This window comes from Sceloporus occidentalis, unplaced genomic scaffold (assembly GCF_023333645.1).
Source record: "Sceloporus occidentalis isolate IW3139 unplaced genomic scaffold, rSceOcc1.0.p SCAF_34, whole genome shotgun sequence".
NCBI lineage: Eukaryota > Metazoa > Chordata > Lepidosauria > Squamata > Phrynosomatidae > Sceloporus > Sceloporus occidentalis.
In genome coordinates this window covers 10,697,535-10,718,469 of record NW_028317014.1, presented here as the reverse complement: position 1 = coordinate 10,718,469, position 20,935 = coordinate 10,697,535, and the positions used below count along the sequence as shown (strand labels likewise).

General features: G+C 38.4%; 1 protein-coding gene across 1 annotated transcript in view; it reads right to left on the bottom strand.

Moving 5' to 3' along the window:
- LOC149298289 (protein diaphanous homolog 2-like) overlaps positions 1-20,935 on the bottom strand; it is a gene marked incomplete at its 3' end in the record, with an annotated part of 441,418 nt that overhangs the window by 165,409 nt on the left and 255,074 nt on the right. Inside the window, exons 24-25 of the mRNA XM_089487690.1 lie at positions 9,923-10,024; positions 445-684 (exon numbers count right to left, since the gene is read on the bottom strand). Coding sequence (XP_089343816.1) covers positions 445-684; positions 9,923-10,024 — 342 coding nt within the window. The remainder of the gene's footprint in view (positions 1-444; positions 685-9,922; positions 10,025-20,935) is intronic.

Below are 20,935 nucleotides of genomic sequence, written 5' to 3'. Positions count from 1 at the left end.
GGGCGTGACTAAACGCCGCTCTCTCGTCCGAAGAAAGAGGAAACTGACGAGAAACCAGCGATTTACCCGGAGACTCTGGGTCAAACCCCAAGAGTTCCCAGGTATGATTATGGCTCAAAGCTTCATGTTCAATCTAGTAAGACTGAAACAATTATTATTCATATCATAATGCCATGAGTACAATTTTAGGTACTGTGCCTATAATAAAATATAAATCCCCCATAGAATGTTAATAAGGTCTACTGCAACCTGTACGTTAGATCCTTGGCAACTTTATATAAATGATGAATGTATGCAGTCACAGAAACATTAAGGGTTAAGTGTAAAGTTAAACAACACATACAGGAACTCCATCAACATGATGTGTTATGGCACAGAAGGGCCTACTAATACCACAACAGTTTAAGTTCTATCATTGTGTTTACAGTTCCGAAAAGGCCTTACCTTGCAGAGAAAGCTGATGTTAAATCCAAGCGACTGTGCATTTCTAGAGCCAGAATTCATGTAGTTTCCCACGAGCAGCACAAGTTCTACCATTTTCTTGAAGTTCTCACTCTTTTTCAGCTCTTCGCAGGCTAGCGTCACGCTTATGATATCTGGCTTGATGTTGCTGACGTGTTCATCAAACATCAACTTAAAGAGGATACCGTTAAGTCGCGGCCGGAGTACTTTAACTGAACTCATCTGCAAAGCCAAAAAGGAAATAACGTCAGGCTTGAGCCAAGCCAAAGATTTTCTCCTGGACGTAACGTAAAAAGCTGATTCCACTCCCTGCTGGGGCATATATGGTCAGTAAAAACCCAAGGAACAAGGAGGAGAAAAGTGCTAATTTTTGGAGATGTGGAAGTCTAGTTCTTCTTCCAACTATATTGAGATATGATACGTAGGGGCATCATTCATGGCCTTAAATAAATAGATCTTCCAGCCGTCAATACCTAATGCTTTGTAATTCAGTAAAGATGGACAAAATGACCTTTCTCATAATTCTCCATTACTGTAAATCATATATAATATAACAGGGTGGAGGGTATTTGGTACTCCTCCTAGGACTAGAACTCGTCACCTGCCTTCGCGCTAAACTCTCTCTACAAGAATAATGTAGTTTGAGGAGGAAGGGTTAAGTTAACATGAAAATGACTGTATATGCTTCCCACAGTACTATAATTACACAAAGAGTAAAAGATTTGGCATGTTACGTGTTGCTCCACATTACTATAACCCCCAGGAGCCACTCTTTGCAGGAAATCACAGAGCATTTAGAGTAATTATACACAGCGTTTTGATAAAAAATAATATGTGGTTACACGCTAAAGCATTCAGTTATAGCGATTGTGTGCCTGGTCGAGATAATATTAGAAAATATGGGGAAAAAATGTAAACAAATTGTTGAAGGGGCACCCAAAATGGAATGTAATGTATATTCATGACAATCGCCGCTGTTTGTCGACCTGTGTTCCTGTTTGTGTTCATTCAAATGTAAATAATAATTTACTAGATATCATAAAACACAAAAACAACTTATGAGGACGGACTATTATTTACCCCATGAAAGTTCAGAATGTTGTGTGGGTTGAATGGTGCTTATTCACTAAACGGAGAGTTGATTTTATTTGCTGTAGGAAGTGCTTATCTTTGTAAAAGTCTCTGGACTGTTTGAATATTAACCCTTTAAGAGTCCATTATAAAGAGTCTATTGTAGGGACTTGCTAATGGTAACAAATAATTGTCCATTAGATAAACATTACTTAATTACTTTATTATGTTCTAGAATCTCAATCCAGTTACCTATATTCAAGCGCAGATTTCAGGTGTGATGTACCTGTAAGGAACGTTTAGATATCATTCAATTGATGATATAATATGGGTTTTAGCCCAAGCATTACTAAGCTTAGCCGTCCGCATAGCAGAGCTGGAAGACTGCATTTACCCAAATAAGCCTCCAGCACCTGGAGTTGGAAATCCATCATTCCTTTAAATGGTTAAACAACAGTTGCTTCCTTACATCAGGCTCTCAAAAGTGTGGTCTACGTTCAATGATTTATTTTTCCTATAGCTTTACCAATGAAAACTCTCTCTCTGTTGCTCCACGGCAATCTATAATGTGCAAAAGTCCGAGTAGAAGTGATGGTATTTATTGCAGTGTGTTTTTGAAAGAGTTAAGTCAGAGGAATCATCCTCATAGATTACAGTGTAACATGTCCGACCGTTACTGTATTTTATTCCCCATAAAAGCAGGCTCTACAAATCTCAACAACAAGGCAGTATCTGTTTGAACATGGCGATGGCTATCGCAGCTTTATGAATGGAGCTATGGCCACCAGACTCTTATCTCTACTCTCAGCTTGCCAGGCCATCCCCAAACTTTAATCTGCTCAATGTCAGAGGGGCAAACGATAAATTGCTTGCCTCTGGCAGTGAATGTCTACAGCTACGGATAAAGCTTCATTGCCCTGTTTCACAATATACAAAGTATTTAAGTGGATACACATAATGTGTCTTTATTACAACATTTCATGGACATATAGAAGTATTTAACATTTCTGGGTGCTATAGGAGAATGTGTTGCGTAAACTATACTTATCAACAATTAACTCCCCATACTAGAGGTCTATGAAACAATCAACTTTAATGAACTTTTGAGTGTTTTGATGCCAATGAGTTGTGCTGGAAAGAAAGGAAAGTTAGGAAGTCATGATGTAACTAAACACCATTGTATCAAGTCCTAGAATTATAACTCTTGTTGCTTCCCAGCTGTGGTTTATTAATGACCCCTGGCTCATATGCCATTCTCTAATACAGTTTTGCCAATAGAGATGTCAAGATAGGCCAAAAGATCGAGGTAGAGGTTAGGAGGAATCGTGTGTCCAGATAGAACTACAACTGGTGCTTCAAAGGTCCATTGAAGGTGGCCATCATTTCAACGTTATCCTTGACTTTACTATGCATTATGGAGGTCCAACCTCAGGAAGCGTTTGGCTGACCCTGCATAATGTGTAATTAAATCAATGTGATTTCTTCAAGGTCTCCTCACATACTGAATTATGCATTATAAAAGGCATGTTCAGCCTCTCTCAGTGGAGAACCTACTAGTGTCGGCCCTTCCTAATGAATAGTGAAATGGGTGAGTTTAAATCACAACTCTCCTCCTTTAATTGAAAATCCTGATCAGTGGCTACATGAAACATTGCTTTCAAGAAGAAGTGTACACAAATACATAGATCTGGATAAGATCTGACACCGGAGCGTGATCAGTATTGTAAGAATTAGGCAAAAGAAATTAAAAGTAATTGAGCAAAGGAATGGTTAAACAAGAGAAATGCATAAAACAGGCTGCGTAAACAATGAATTGATCAAGTCAGCCTTTTAAACTTAAACTTGGATCAGTGAACACAAAGTGCCATTGGAACACAGGAGTGATGGGGGTGATAAAGGAGTGATGGGAGTGATAAAGGCCTACTGTACACCTATGAAGATATTCTATTAAAAATCAGCCTTTTTCAGCTACAATAGTTATTTACAACATTATCCCTGTGTGCGCTGGATTCCTGATCCATTTCATGTTATTTTAATGGACAAAACTTGCTTTGGTTTAAAAATAAAAAAAAAGGACGTTTCTGACCCCAAACCTTTGAATGGTAGCGTAGATGCATATATCACTCAGTGTTCTATTATCTTTCAGAAATAATATGCGAATGAGTGCCTTTTTGTAATTTACAAAATTCTTTTGTAAATTGGCACGTTCTGATTCTGGAATGACTAACTAATGTATCGCTAATCTGCATACATGTTCTTGCTGGAAGTGAGAAAATGTAAATTGACCACACTGAATTTCTCAATTACCCCCCCCCCCCCCCAAAAAAAACCAATATTAAATTACTTTGCATTAATTAAAAGTCAGAGTGAGTGTAAAATGTAAATTTAAAAAAAAAATGCAATATGATAATTTGCTTTTCTATGTGGTTCAAAACTTCATCCGAATGAAAATGTGAATCTCTGAATTCATTCACAAACATGATGAATAATATTAAGTTAATTATCTATTTGATGATAAGTAACCTGATTTCAAAGCAAGTTTCTTCTAAATGAATTTTTAACAACTATGTTTGACCTTTATTATGTGTGATGAATGCACGGATTATCACAAGCTCATATTATTACTTTACCCTTCTAACTAATTTGTACATGGAAATTATGATCTGTTTTAAGAATTTAAAATTTCAATGAGTTTTCATTACATGAACTTTAGCGATTTTATTATTTAAACTAAACAGAAAGAAGCATTGTTAAAAACCGTTGGAACGGTGCTACGCTGACAATCACCCAAGTGTTATACATACAATCACCCTTTTAATGTTTATTTCATAATAGGAGTATTAGTTTGTGTTAACATGAATCTAAAGACTGAATACAGATCAAATGCCAAGTAATAAGAATTACACAGTACGTGATATCTGCTTGTGGATAAATATTATGCAAAAAAACCCCAGAAAATTGTCTAGCTGTTTTGGTGCGAAAATAAGCAAATCCTACGCTGGATAGTGAAGCACCAACATACGTCCTAAAGATGTCATGGAAGCTACAGAACTTGGTTCACTTGGTTCTCGCTGGAGAAAATTGGCAGTGTTGGCTTCATGTATAGGGAAGAGAGAGAATTAAACCCATAACTCTTCTGCAAACTCCCCATTTACCGAATAGAGGCCAAAATGGTACAAGAGACAATAAAGGAGAAGGTGAAGTTAATCTGCCCAACATGCTAACCCTATAACCTTTCCAAGATATGTATCATGGGGTCACATAGGGTTTTCTTATAATCAATTAGCCTTTTAAACTTAAACTTGGATCAGGGAACACAACGTGCCATTGGGACACAGGGGTGATGGGAGTGATAAAGAGCCTCTGTACCCATATGAAGATTAAAAATCAGCCATTTCCAGCTATAATAGTCACTTACAACATTAACCCCGTCTGATTTCTGGATTTCTGATTCATTTCATGTTATTTTAATGGACGGTACATTTGAATGGTATATATTTATATATATATATATATATATATATATATATATATATATTACTGCTGCTCCTACTTTATATGTATTTATCAATTTTAATGCATATCATGTTCCCAATAAACTCTGAAAATAACCATATCAGTTCTGATTGACACAAAAACAACATATTCTAGGGCTACAACTTTATCTGTAATAGCCAAAAGGTACTTAAAAGTGCCACCAAGCCACAATAACAAATTCATTAAACGTGGACTCTAACAATTTCCTTGTCATACTTTTCTGTTCTTGACATCTCCTAATATAATGGAGCAATTACCTCTATACAAATTTGGCACTGGGTTAATCTGATATGACCTGTCAAAAATGTAATATTATGCACAATCTCCCGCCAACGTGCTTTATTTATATTTGTCACTTACAATAAAGCTGCATTACTTCCTGAATTATACAGAGAAAATGGTGTTTGATATATTTCCAGTCCATATTTATGTTTCTACATTTTTCTTTCATTATTATTTTTCTTACCCCGCTCTATACCACATATTAAACGGTTAAACGGGGAGATCTTTATTTTAGAGGGTGTGGTTGGGGTGTGGTTGGGCGTGGTCAGGGGCGGGGCCTCATCAAGACTTTTTAAAGAATTTTGCGACCAATTTTTTCGGGACTCTACGTCCATCTCGGTTTTATCATCTAGAGCTCCCTGTCTGATAAAGAATATCCATTGTTCAATCCTTTATGTGGAAACAGACTTAGTACTGCAACCAGGCTGGTCATAGAGATTATTATGTTTTATTTATAAAGGGTATCCAGGAGCTTTGCTCATTCTAATCCTATATAGGCATTATTATGCAGTCCTGATAGGATGCAAAGACCTAGCATCCTCAATGTGTTTGCGATAAAGAGACCTCAATCTAATTATTAGCAGCAGACATGATGGAGCTGATGTGCGTGTGTGCAGGCAATGTCAATTACCGTATTTTTCGCTCCATAAGACGCAGTTTTTTTCCTCCCAAAGTAGGATGAAAAATCAGCCGCGTCTTATGGAGCGAAGATGCAGGCAGGGAGGGGGGGGGGGCAACGATATACCGTATTTATCGGCGTATAACACGCACTTTTTTAACTAAAATCCGGAGCTTAAACCCTACCTGCGTGTTATACGCCGATAAATCCGGGGTCGCAACTGAGGCAGGCGGCGGCGGCCGCCAGCAGAGGAGTCCTGGATTTCTGCCAGTCAGGGGGGCCCAAGGGGTGCAACTCTCGGGCCCCCCTGCCTGACAGATATACAGGAATCCTTTGCTGGCGGCGGCCGCCGCCACTGCCGCCTGCCTCAGCGCTTCAACTCCTGTGTTGGAAGCGTTTGTCTCGGGTGCCGGCGCTTTACGCTGGGCGCCGGCATATGACGTCAGACGCCGGCGCTCAGCAGTGAAGCGCCGGCACCCGAGACAAACGCCTCACGCTTCCAACACAGGAGTTTAAGGTAAGTGACCGGGGCGGGGGGGGGGAGATCCTGAGAAGGGGGGGTTAGGGAGTTAGAGGGGAGATCCTGAGAAGGGGGGGTTAGGGAGTTAGAGGGGAGATACTGAGAAGGGGGGTTAGGGAGGGAGGTCTTACTGTGTGTGTCTTACTGTGTTTGTGTGTGTGTCTTACTGTGTGTGTGTGTGTGTCTTACTGTGTGTGTGTGTGTGTGTCTCACTGTGTCTGTGTGTGTCTTACTGTGTCTGTGTGTGTCTTACTGTGTGTGTCTTACTGTGTTCATAGCTTATTCAGTTATTGTAATAAATATTTTAGCCCATTTTTTAGCTCAAAATATTTTTTCCTTTTTTTTCTCCTCTAAAATCTAGGTGCGTCTTATCAGCAGGTGCGTCTTATAGAGCGAAAAATACGGTATATTCGAGCGATTAAAGAAAATAGTAACATCGTTACCATAACAGTCACTGACCTTTTTGTGATATACGAATGCCATTCAAGAAAATTTATTTTTTCCCTTTTTTTGTGTACGCTAACGTTCAAAAGTGTTGGGTCGCTTCAAAATGTCCTTGTTTTTTAAGGAGAAGCAAACTTGGTCCATAAAAATAACATGAAATGGATCAGAAATCCAGCGCAGACGGGGTTAATGTTGTAAATGACTATTGTAGTTGGAAAAGGCTGATTTTTAATAGAATATCTTCATAGGCGTAAAGAGGCCCTTTATCATTCCCCTCACTTCTGTGTTCCAATGCCACATTGTGTTCGCTGATCCAAGTTTAAGTTCCAAAGGCTAATTGGTCATTAGAAAACCCTTTTGCAATGATGTCACAGTGACCTAGTGGTTTATGCTATAATAAACATCTGAAAACAGTATAGTTTACAATATAATTTTAATAATAATATATCCGTATTAATCTCACTTATTGGGTAATTGTTCCCTAATTAATGTATAAGGATATACATTACCAAAAAACACAATGTACAACAAATGGATAAAAAACTAAGTTAATTCAGGCAGGTGTCTTAAGATATTGAAAAAACTAGGAATAAACATTGGAAAAATTAACATCAGTGCAAAATATGGACGACACAGAGAGAGTGATTAGTTATTAAAGGGCAGAGGTTTAAGATGGAATTGACAAAGTGATTTTAGCCAGGAGGAACAGAAAATGGATTGGCAAATTGTGTATAAAGAAATGATCTGTGCTAAGAAGGAGACCGAGTGGAACAGTTGATTTAAACCCGGCTTTGCTGCGAATGCTTGTTTTACAGCTTAGTATGTATAGTAAACTCCTGTAATAATGCCTACAAAATGCCATATTTCCTCCGATATAAAACTGAATACACTATGATATTCTGTAATATGAATATATTATCCTACAGGTCTTCTTCCAACTCCTCTGCTGAATTTCACAACAAATGCAGTATTAGAAACATTGTTCCTCTCCAATACCTTTCCAACAAATAACCTTTAATCACGTAAAATGTTGCCTCGTTTTTTTATTTTTGTCGGGGGGGAATTTTTGTGTGATAGGCACTGATAGGCTATTGCCATAGACACAAAAAATAAGTTTCTTAAAAGTTTTTCTGCTGCTTTTTGATGAATAAGCCTTCATTGGAAAGAATGAAGTGACAGATCTACTAAGGTATGTTTGTTTAGAGAAATGTAAGGAAGAGAACCTCTATTAAGCGAGAAGTTGGCTTGAAGTCATTGTCATCAGCTGACAACCGAAATAATATGTCTCTTTTTTTATGAAACTTAAGCTAGATCTTTGGATGCCTTCAGAAACAATAATATGAACTAAACAGAAAGAAAATCTGAATTGGATATCTCTTCATTCAGCATTTTTTGCTGTTGAGGTTTTGTTGCTTTCTCGGTAACAACTCCCAAGCTAGACAATTACCTCCTTCTCTTCAATAAAATCATCCATAAAAAGTTGTTTAGTTATAAGAGGCTTTAGTTTTCCAAGGAACTCTGGATAGGCTGGGGAATTTTGCAGAGCCAAGTGAGGTCATTGTTCTCTGCTTATTCCCGGTATTAAAAACTGCCTTTGTGGGCAAGTTCCCCTCGTTTAATATCAAAGTCGTATATCACAACAATATGGTATTAATTGCCACCTGAAATGAAGTTTTTAAATCTTCCTCCTTGCAAGGTGATTGCACCACAGCTCACCTTACATAATTAACTCTAACAGTACTAATAAAAATGAATGAATGAATGAATGAATGAATGAAAAATAATCAATTCTTGTAAAGACTAAACTATTAGTACTGAAAACTCTTTATGTCCATTGTTATAATAATCCTCCCCTGCCAATCATGTGCAGCATGATATGTGATACGTAAGACAACGATGTTATATAATGATTGTTTAATACATATGCACTTGTGTTAAACTGGGGCCAATCTCTTGGTTGCTATGGTGATTGCTCCACTTTTAAAGCTTTGCAGCACAAGTGCATACATCTTAAACAATACATACAAAGCACACAGTGTAAAAATGATTGACTGGAAGGTTGCAGACAAGAACATTCCCATGAAATAATGAGGCTTCTAGCACCAAAATACTAATTTCTATTATCTTTTGTTGCGTCCGTGATTTGAAATGAACCATCTGTTCAGGTTGGGATAGACCTGGTGAAAATGATTACCAGGGTTATACTAAGCCGCACTCGAGAGCCTCTTAACAGTTATGCGATGTGAATTGTCTCCGCTTCTATGACCTCCTATCAAGTAGCAAAATAGTTTGTCGTGAGGGATCTTCAATGGCACTGCAGCTTTAAAACAAGGACGTCCGCCATTGACCTATCTGTTTCAGTTCAGAGGCAGAAATCAGTAAAGAGAATTTGTAAATAGAATGGTTTGAACTGGTCCTAATTTCTGTGTTCTAAAGGGAGCAAGATAAAAAAAAGGCAGAAATATCGACAACATGATTTTTGCCAAAATTAGCCCATTTTGGTTCATTTTAGTCCCGTAAGTACTTTAAACTTTTATTATTTAATTACAATTCTCCCTTTTCTAAATATCACTGAGGAATAATTTATAAAATCACCAGATGAATTACTGGGGCTTTGTGTGATATTGAAAATATTACCATATTTCTAATTCAAGAGCATCTTCGCGGATTACCGCTCTATTAACCCAATATTGTGATGTTTTCTGCCATCTCCGTAAATCCCAGTGCTTTGCGTCTAAAAACCTGAGCTGAATAAATAGGGTCATTTTTTTATTTTTACCTTTCACACTGATCTCTACGCATTTTCTATATCTGCCCAGCCTCTGATAAATAATATTACCAAAAGGCATCGAGCCAGTTTTCACACGCGGCAATGTAAGTAGTTACTATAATGGAAAAATCAATACGCAATTGAAATGTCTTTCTTTTTATTCCGTCTGACAGATGACAAACCCCAGCTGAATTATTGGTCTGTTTTCGGTACATACCACAACTCCAAATTGTTCCGGCTCACACAAGTCTTCGTATTCGCTCTTCAGCTGCGCCAAAGCACTCAGTTCTTTCTGCTCCGGGAGATTTTTTATGAGATTCTACAAAAAAAAAAATAGGGAAACCAAAAATGTAAGGGTCAGAACATGAATTTTGGGACAGGATTCGAAGTATAATATCTACTTGAAAATTAGATTTAAATACCAGTGATGCAAATAAAAAAAAAAAGTACCGTATTTGCTCGATTATAAGACGAGGTTTTTTTCAGAGCAAATGCTCTGAAAAATACCCCTCGTCTTCTAATCGGGGTCGTCTTCTAATCAGACCTCAAATAGAGTCTGATTAGGAGACTAAGATCCAGATCCCCCGCACCGCTGCAGGGGACCTGGATCCTCCTGTCTCACCCCCCCCCCCCCCATCATACACACTTACCGGTGCTTCCTGCTGTATTGCCGGGGCAGCGGGTTGACGTCTACGCGATCCGCGTAGACAACGTCCGCTGCAGCCGGAAGGAGGTGTGGCTAGCAGCGGGGGTTGTCTGCGTCCGTCGCGTAGACCTTCCCCGACTGTCAGAGATCTCTGATCTCTGACAGCCGGGGAAAGTATACGCGACGGACGCATACAAACCCCCGCTGCCAACTCCACCTCCTTCCGGCTGCAGCAGAAGGCGACGTCAACCCGCTGCCCTGGCTGGAAGCACCGGTAAGAGAGGGCTGAGAGGGGAGAGAGGGGAGAGAGGAGAGAGGAGAGAGGAGAGGGGAGGGGAGGGGGGGGAGAGAGTGTGTGTGTGTGTGTTAGTTAAATGGGGGCATAGGGCATTTCTGGAGTGGCGTTAAGGGGGCATTTAATAGAGCACTCTGCCTCCTGAAATGCCTTATACCTCCCTATATGCCACTCTGCCCCATAATATGCCTTTTAACCCCCTAAATGCCAGAGTGGCATATAGGGGTATAAGGCATTTCTGGAGGCAGAGTGCTCTATACAATGCCTTTTAACTCCCTTAATGCCACTGTGCCTCCTGAAATGCCTTATACCTCCCTATATGCCACTCTGCCCCATAATATGCATTTTAACCCCCTAAATGCCAGAATGGGATATAGGGGTATAAGGCATTTCTGGAGGCAGAGTGGCATATAGGGGGTCAAAAGGCATACCATGGGGCACAGTGGCATATAGAGGGTTAAAAGGCATATCATGGGCCACAGTGCCATATTGGTGTGGCAAGCCTGGGGGCAGATGTGCGTAACTGGGGGACAGGCTGGAAAATACAAGAAATAAAAACAAAAAAAAATATTTTTCTCAATCATAGCTTTTATTAAAAAAAATAGTTTACATGAATTAACATTTACTGGTAAAACTTTTTTCCTTTAGGGTCGTCTTATATTCAGGCTTTTTCTTTTTTCCTAAGTTAATATTCAGATTTTGGGGGGTCGTCTTATAATCAGGGTCGTCTTATATTCGAGCAAATACGGTATATTCTCATGTTTCACATATAATAATTTATGAAACTGACGATAACATTGTTATAACATGTTAACAAGGACAGAAGGAAAGTTGGATGGATACACCAGGAGGTCGTTGCCTAATATGAGGAATTCTGAAGACAATTGACATCCAATTATATATCAATATTTGTAAATGTGTGTATATATATATATATATATATATATATATATATATATATATAGCTAGATAGATAGATAGATATAATGTACAGAGCACCCATACAAGAATATGACTTGTAAGGTCTAGTAGAAATAATTGATAACTTATATTTTATAAGCCATAGAGGCCCAAAACACCATAGACCAGCAGGTTGTGTTCTTACGATTGCTTTAATTAAATACATAAACTACGACATAAATAATGCAAGCTTTAATCCTAGTAAGGACCGAGGGGGTGTATGACGTATATGAATGGGTGACCTGGTCATTAATGACCCCCTTTCTAAGATGTGGCTTCATTCTGCTGCATTGTATTCTTCATCTAAGCATTAACCCAGTTGGGCAGCCCCTAAAAGACTTAATTGTACATTACAGGGACGAGTCGAACGTCCTATGCCGTCTTCCAAACGTATAAAAAATATCATCTACTATTTGAGTCCTCCGATAATTTAATAAAGCAGACGTCTCAAGCATTTCAGATGAAGTGCTTTTGTCCTCAGGCAATAAAGCCGGCTTGACTAATGTGTCCGGGTCAGAGGGGTGACGAACAGACACTGCTTGTGCATCAATTATACCTACTATGAAAAGCTTGGTTTTCCCATTGAGTTACGGTACAAAGACAAAGGAGAATGGATGTGCATCCTAAGGATTAACACATCAGACTTTGTGGATCTGTGTCTGTAACTAAACCAATATGCGATTGCATTTAAAGAGGAACTGTCACACTCCCCAAACCCAACCTTTTTTTCTGTGCTGTACAATAAATAAACCCATGAAATGTTTCCATATTAAAATAAGCCCGATATTGGTATTAAAAATCCACTTTATGTGTATAACATGGAAAAATGTGCTTTAATGTCCTTTTATTGGCATCTGCATGATCATTCATTCGCATTAAGTTATCTCTGCTCTATCATTAAGTTGCTGATTAGAGTTGATTGGTTGAGGTAACCTTTGAGAGGGCGGAGTAAGGAGAAGGGATATCTTCAGGATAGCAAATAGGCTAGATAATGCTGACCCTGCCACAGGCTGCCAATGATCTCACCGTTTACAAACAAAAAGCATATACCGTATGTAGTTTTAATTTATTAATTGCATTGAGCGAATATTAGGATGCTGTCCAATATTGCCCAAAATCTTCGTCTTTTTCCCCGTACATAACACTCAATAACTTGATGAGAACTTGAATTGTATCAGCCACTTTTAGGTAATGCACTGTTTCCATACATGGGTCTAAAAAACAACTTAACTCGGCCAATCAGCCATAATGTTTAACCTTAGCAGGGCTAAATATGTTATAAAGAGAACACTTTATATTATGCTGATAGTCAGCACTATGGTACATTAAAAAGCTGTTGGAGAAATACAAACCATTCGAAAATTTGGCAATTATTTTATAACATTCCTAAAAACTTTATTTTCTTTAAATGTTAATTGCGCTCTTAAAGGTTAGTTAAGTGAAGGCACTGATCCAGACTGCCCTTTCTTTTCTGCCAAGTAATAACCTTTCCTTTATGCTTCCAAACCCTCCGCGTTAACCTCTGCAGCGCTGGAAGGATCGCCAGCATTAGGACAAAAGTTAGCAAAGTGTTACCGGTTTGGATATATGTAACTATGTACAGCTCACATTCAGCCATTGTCTAATCGAGAATTTAATACAAATCCCCACAAATAGCCCTAATGTGTGCCCTCATAGGTAAATAGGGAAAAAAAGGCATGCAGGTGAAGCCAAAATGGAAACAGTTTTAAAGGGACACTCCTATCATCTTTAAAGCATATGAAAGCTGAGTGTCCTCATCATAATCCCCACATGAATTTACCCCCCATGTACTTGTTCAGATAGTGGGATACATTCCAGCCACTGGCTTCAGTACTCTTGTATCAAAATATAAATATATTGTTTCTATATTGTCTATAAATGTATCCATCATCTCCATTAGTGAATACAAATAAAAAAAAGCCCAGTGAAGTCTCTTCCGTGTAACAGAACAAGTTATTAGTTCTGTATTAGTATTAGCACCATGCCTGATTTGTCAAATTCCATTTGTTCATATAAAAAAAAAAATGTTGCCACCCAACCCTGGCAACCGCTTGTATAATACAAGATATTATCTCATGCAATCATACATTTTATTTACATTTCAGGAGATAAAATACAGCATATGTACAATATGAGTACAATATATGTGAGTATAATTGTATCTCATACGTGGCATATCATGATCTGACCATGTAAGCAATTTACTATGGCTTTACAGGTGGCGTGTAGTTTTGCACACGCTATTCAGCAACCATATAAGACGTGCCATCAACGCCCTACGGTAGGAGTATAAAAGGCTCATTCAGGGGCCTTGGTTGAGGCTACAACAGGGCTTCCCCACGCTCCCAACTATTCAGTTTACACTTCACTGCCTTGTGTTACAGCCCCGTATATATAAGAGTCCTAATATCAACAATAGTTGATATCCCTGCTTGAGTGCAGGTGACTCAATAGAGTGTATCCTTAAATAATGACAAGTCAAGGCTTAGAGCCATTTGGGTAACACATTTGGCGAGCCACTATGTAGAATCTTTACTTTGGGCTATTAAAGGGTTAATATTTCAAAAGTCTCAGGGTGCGCTCATTTAGAAAGCTCCCGGGAATTAATATGGTTAATTAACCAGTAGCATAGTTTTAATCTAAGGATTAAATTCTAAAATGTTGGTTTAAAACAAAAATGTGCCATTGCAATTTAGTTTTTAAGTTATAGATCCTTTATTACGGCCTTTTTAAAGATTGTCTGAAAATTATATTAAAAAGGTAAGACTTCCTTCAAGAGTTTAACATATGAAAAACATTTGACAGCCCATGGCTTTTAATGGTAGCAAATCTGTCAGAGGACTGTTCCATAATTCATCTGGCATTTGAAAAACAAAAAAGGACGCTGACAGAGTTAATGCAGTTTAATGAGAACACTTCCGGATCTTTTTAATGCACCTTTTCAAAGAAAATACCCCTCAGTGCATCGCATTTCTACACGCCATTTGTAAATGTAAAAAAAAAACACATTTTAAAAGTTATGCATCTATCTAAAAGAAAGTCAACAACGGCTGCTTTCAACAAGAAAAGGAGAACTTGATATAGTGTGTTTTCTCCTTAACTATGGCACCCAGTATTCCACTGTCTGGCCAAGTGTCATGGGATTTGTACTTGATGGCTGCTGGTCACCTATCCCTGAGATGACGGAATAATGTCATAAAGAAAAAAAATAAAAAAAAAAATATATATACCGGTGTATATAAATATATACTTTTTTTTCAAAGGAGCAGAGACAGGAGTTCTCTATTAACGGTGAAATCAGAAAAGCAATTAAGGCCAACCTTTTTATCACAGATACTTGGAAGAGCAGCCATTTTTTATTAGTGTACTAACACCGTACATCAGCTCCCATAGGGGTCCCTTGATTAGAAAGGAGAGTTTACGTGCTCTTGGCTGGACTGGGGATGACGAGGCGGCACTGCCACTTTAAGGCTAGTAGCCACCAAATGATACAAGTTTGACTGACGGCTAGATATGAGAGGCCAAAAGTTTGTTTTATGGTCGTGGAACGCTGCACAATCTGCTCCTGGAGAAGTAGTTTGAATAAGTACGGGGCACCTCCGGCCAGCATTTGGTTTGAACTCTGATAATCTGTTCTTTTTTGTTTCTCAATGAGGTTAACTTTCATGACATTGATGTCCAGTAAAAGAAAAAAGAAAAAATGTTGGTGCGCTAAGCTAGTCTCAGGCTCAAATAATACAAATGTATAATATAAGGCCTACCAAACAGCGTGAGCATGCTGCAAATACAGTGTGTTGGCTGTACAATGTATACAAAAAACAAAATACTGTCTGCGCTTCTCACCCTAATAAAGTTGGCAACAAATATATAAACATAATATAAATGAGAGGTTTTGGTTATATGAATTGGACATTAAACTAGGCGCCAACATTGTGTCCCCCCTCCCGTTGTATCTAAGCCCCCACACAGGGCATGTGAGGTTCAGGGACATCTGTAGCTCCTGCCTGGGATGGGGTTTATGAATCTAGGCCTGGGTTTTCTATATAAGAGTAGGGCAATAAGGTCACACATAGACACCAGTTAACCTAAAGCATCAGTGAAACCAATAGATAGAGCTCAGGAATTAACATATAGCACAAGATGAAGCCAAGACTGGCATATTTACAGGAACAGCTTCAGCAGCCCAAGTGGACTACAAATCTTACAATCCTTTAAATAATTATAGTCCAGAGTAGCAGCAACATGCTATCTTTTCCCAATCCCTGAAATTTACTTGTTTGTACCCAAGGAGGTAGGGGAATGGTTGAACCCCCCCCCAAAAAAAAAACGAAGACTGATTCTCTGCATTAGTAGACAACACACAATGCGCGTTTTCACCGGGGAGTCTTTCATGCAGCCTCGTCTGTGAGCTCAAATGCTGCATCAAATTGATAAGACGTCAAAAATAAAAAGATATTCTGCGTGTTTTGTACCTAGTCCCAAGGTGCTACTACAAAAAGGAACTCAATGTACAGCAAAAGCAGTGTCTAATTGTGAATTGGTTATCAGAAAAGAGGAGGCTTACTCTATCTGATGTTCCCACCACCTGTGCCGACACCAATGTGTGATTTACAATACGCTCACCCGACCTTGTACCCTATTGTACATGGGCACACTTCATAATACTCAGACAGATGCAGAAAATAACCTCTCGCACCTTTAGCTGGTGTGGTTGTCACAATGTGTGACATTTGTACAAGCTGCTGTAGGACGTAATGCAAAGGATAGAACAAAGCATGCGCTCGTGAGTAGGATGAGTTCACGTGTTAATTAATAGACAATAACGATGTTTTTAGACCCTTTGAATAATATGCTCCGTACAGATAAAGGATTTCATTTTAGACAAAAATAACTGATTGATAATTAACCCCATGGTAGATAACAGCCTGGTCTACCCAGTTTTACAAACGTTGTGATACTCAATACAGGGCAGAAGAAGGCTAGGTGATGGAGAGTGCTATAGTCCAACAAAAAGATGGGTTTATAGGTCGTCCACCCGTATGTAACCTAAGCTAAAATAGAGTTTTTTGACAGCTGTAGGTATGTCATTTTTCATAAAATTATGCACTTTTTCTGTCTTTTATTCTCTCTCTCGTGCACTACTTTTTTGCTTTCTTCTATCTTACGTCATTCTTTAATCTCTATCTCTGTTTTTCTTTTTAAACAATTCTCCATGTTTCTTTCTTCTCTCCCCAGTCTCTTTGCTCTCTCTCTCTCTCTCTCTCTCTTCTCATTCTTCTTTTTTTCCTCTCTTGCTTTCTTTTCTCTTTCTTTTTTCCTCAATCCTCCCTCCCCTACAACACTGTCAGACTTTGGTGGATGTTAGCTCTGGAAAAGGTCAATTTAAAATCGAAACACTAAGTAAAATATTAACAAACATGATAGATGATTTTCAGTGCTGGATTCAATTATAATTCTGCTTCGACTATCACAGGTCCACTTATCTAAAATCTAAAACTCTGTCACAATGTGGAGCCCTCTCATGTCTGAAAAAAGCTTTATTACACATGGTTTAATCCATTTTTATTTTTTCATGTAACATATAAATAACTGGCGATTAAAAAGTCATAAAAGACCATTAACCACCAGCCAAGGATTAATTGTGTGGCCGGGATAGAAAGATATATACTATCATTTAGGGACATCTACTGCAGAGGTGTATGAAAGATTGATGACTGAGAGGCGATTGCCCCCTGGGCCAGTCCAAAATTCTTCAAAAAGCGCAGGTCCGATGTGAACTATCCAACCAGAGGAGGCAGGAACAAGGCGAGGTCACATAACATGGTAAAGGCTGCATCTAGAAAGATGCCTCCAATGGGTAAGGGGCATTAAGTATGCAGTGTGCATGTATGTAGATGTATTAGGGTGAGTGTGTTGGCATGAGTGTATATGTGAAAGTGTGTGTTAGAGGGACTGTGTGTTTAAGCGTAAGTATGTGTAAGTGTGTGTTATCATGTTTAGGTGTGTTTGAGAATCTATGTGTTAGTGTGAGTGTATAAATACGTGTGCTAGTGCTTCTGTTAGTTACTTGGGCAAGAGGGGTCGATAGGATCATTTCCCTTTACCTGTCCCAGGGGTCAAAAGATGCCAGTCCTCTGAGTAAAATCAGCATTTTTCTTTACTATACTCTATTCTGATTTCAATATTCTACAAACCGGAAATTTCTCGATTTACGGAAAGCAAGTAGAATTCCAGTCATCAAAGCTTTGTTTTGTTTTAACAGACACAATACTCCCTTTAGCAAGAGAAGCAATTCTATCTAAATATGCTTATTAGTAGAGCTCTCGGGGGTATTTTTATGTTAAAAACCAGAGAGATAGCTCAGCTGTTTTGACATTTTCCCACAAACATTTAAATTCCCTGCAAGGTTAACACAGCCTTTTAACCTCCAGACACATTATATACTAATAATGACAGGGTTTGCTGGAACTTGTCTGGGAGGGGTGTTTAAAACTTCTAACAAGAAGAGCAATGTCATAGAAACTTTGACCTTAATTTAAAAATCTATTGTAGAGACATAATATTCCAACGGACAAAACCAACCCGCTTTAACTAAAACGGTAAAAGCCAATTTAATCACCTGTAGCTTCCCAATTCGCGCATGGGTAATCAAAACCTGAAAGACTAATCCAAGACAATACATATACATTTATGTATATATATATATATATATATATATATATACATACACATATATACACTACTGCTCAAAAGTTTGGGGTCACTGGGCTGTTTTCATGGGAAACAAGAACGTTTCTAGCTGTAACATAATTACAAAAGGGTTTTCTAACCATTAATTAGCCTTTTAAATTTAAATTTGGATTAGGGATCACAACGTGTCATTGGAACACAGAAGTGATGGGGGTTATGAAGGCCCGCTGTATCTATGAAGATATTCTACTAAAAAATAACCCGTTTCCAGCTACAATAGTCCTTTATATTGTATCAAGGTGAAGTTTTGCTTGTCTCGTTTGATGCGGTGGATCTTTTTTCTTTATTTATTTAATAAATAACCATTTTCTTCCGCAAACTGCCTGTGCTTTAATCTATTCATATCACAAGGCTTTCTGTAATGGTAAGCCACCGTGTTAAATAATAACAGCAGACAAAGCAAACCCAACCACCTGGAGATTTCAAAGATGACAATCTACCACTTACTAGGTCTAGGACTCACCGAGGCCCCATTGACATTAAAACAAGCCGGTCCTGTACAAGTATAGATGCCGCAATAAACAAGTGATGTTAACTGAGATCATCTTACGGCTGGCCTTAAATTTTAAGTTTAATGGGGAGGAATATTGCATTGAAAAATGCCTGTATTGCAGGCTGTTCGCAAACAAGAGAAATAAAGGGACGGTATACATTTTAAGACATTTGTAAGACCAATATATAGGTCTCCTGTTGCTTGGCCCTATGTCGGATCTCATACCTCCAAAATTTCAGGTGTCCAAATTAGGACACCTGCGTTGGGTGGTTTGGCAAGAGACAGAGATGGATATAGCCCCAGAATTGGACATGGCCATCCACTCACATTACCCGGGAAGCTTCCACGCAGTGCTCAACTTCAGAACATCATAAGGGAGGCCATGATGGAGTTGCGAGGAAGGTCTGGGCTCCATTGATTTTACAGCTCGTAGGAGACATGAGAGGATCTCCCCAACTGGCCCAGGATCTCCACTGTTCGAAAAGGTGGGGCAGTGTCCTACAAATTGGGACTATCCCATGAAAACTGAGACTGTTGAGAGCTATGACATACAGTAATTAACCCTTATCACAACTTTTCCCCAAAGTAATCTCTGCTATACTACATTAGCATTTTGTTTTCTCCCTAAGCAGTTGTTACATTGGAAACAATAGCTCGGAAGTAGGATGTTGTGACAGTATGATAGTTTGCCGCTTTCCTCTCGTATCAGTAGAGTATTATAGCGTTACATTGTCACAACACTGATTTGCCTTGCCTGTTACTTGCATTTAGGTGAATCTTCTATTCAGACAATCTGTCGTGCTTCTAACTATGCAGATATTCTAACAATCCCCCCCTCCCTCCCCAAAAAAACAAAGATCCATCTTAGAAAACAGGCCCCCTCGGACAGGAGTGTTTTATTGTCTGATATTTCACACGTCAGAAGAATCTGTTAATTGCTGTTTGTATGATTATTGATGTGGAAAATCTCAAATTGCATAGCAAACACGGAACTAAGTAAAAGGAGTGAAATGTTGGCGCTTCATATCTCACGAGATGATAAATACACCGTTCTTCTCAAGACAATTGTCTTCTTTTCTGTAGGTATTCTTTTTGTCTTACTTACATAAAGCAAGCAAAATGAAAAACAGCAGATCAGAACCCTTTGGCTCATCTGGTCGACCCATTTTTCCTGCTGTATGAATCCGTTGTTGGTCTTGTTTTAGATACAGGAGCCAAATGCCTATCCCATGCAGGTTTTCCCTCACTGTATTAATCCTTACCACCTCTGCTGGGAGGCTGTTCCACATATCTACGAGGCTCTCAGTAAAGTCATTTTCACAGAGATACAATATGGACACGTCTAAGAGTAAGAAGCACACATAAAGTATGTTGCTTTTTGATTAAGTGGTACTCTTATTTCCATACATTTGCTGTTACTCAAAAAATACAGTGCAAAGTACTGCAATCACCTTGGTAACCGACAGAATGTTTCTTCTGATTCCCCTATTTCTGCTTGTTCTCCAGAATGCTGAATCCAGAATATTTGGCTTTTTTAAAAATATTTTGGCCTCTTGATAACCCCCCCATATCGTAAGTTAGTATTTCTTGGTTGTGGATTCACAAAATCTAGATGTTCCTCTTAAATAATTGCTCATTAAAAGGCTCATTACTTTCAGATATGTTAACACCTGAGAAGTCATTAATCTTTTCGATATTGGAGATAAAAGAACCCAAATCTTCTTCAGTTTATCACTAAAAAAGTCAAATACGCTTAAAAAGGCTTATTTACAAGTTTAATTTTTTGGATCATACCAGTCTTTGAATAAGGGGTGATCCTCAAATCATAAACTTTAGGGTATGAACAACTAAAAAAGTCATAGCTGAAGCTATATTTATTAAAAACAAACAAAAAAAACCTCCTTTAATAAAGCTAAATATTGTCCATGGAAACCAGGTTTATAAAAGTTATTTCTCCATCCTACCTCACCGGGGAAATAATTCTAAATTATTCCAATTCAAATAAAATAAACAGTATACTTCCTTTGAAAAATAATAACTATGAAAGAACTCATATGAAAGTGTA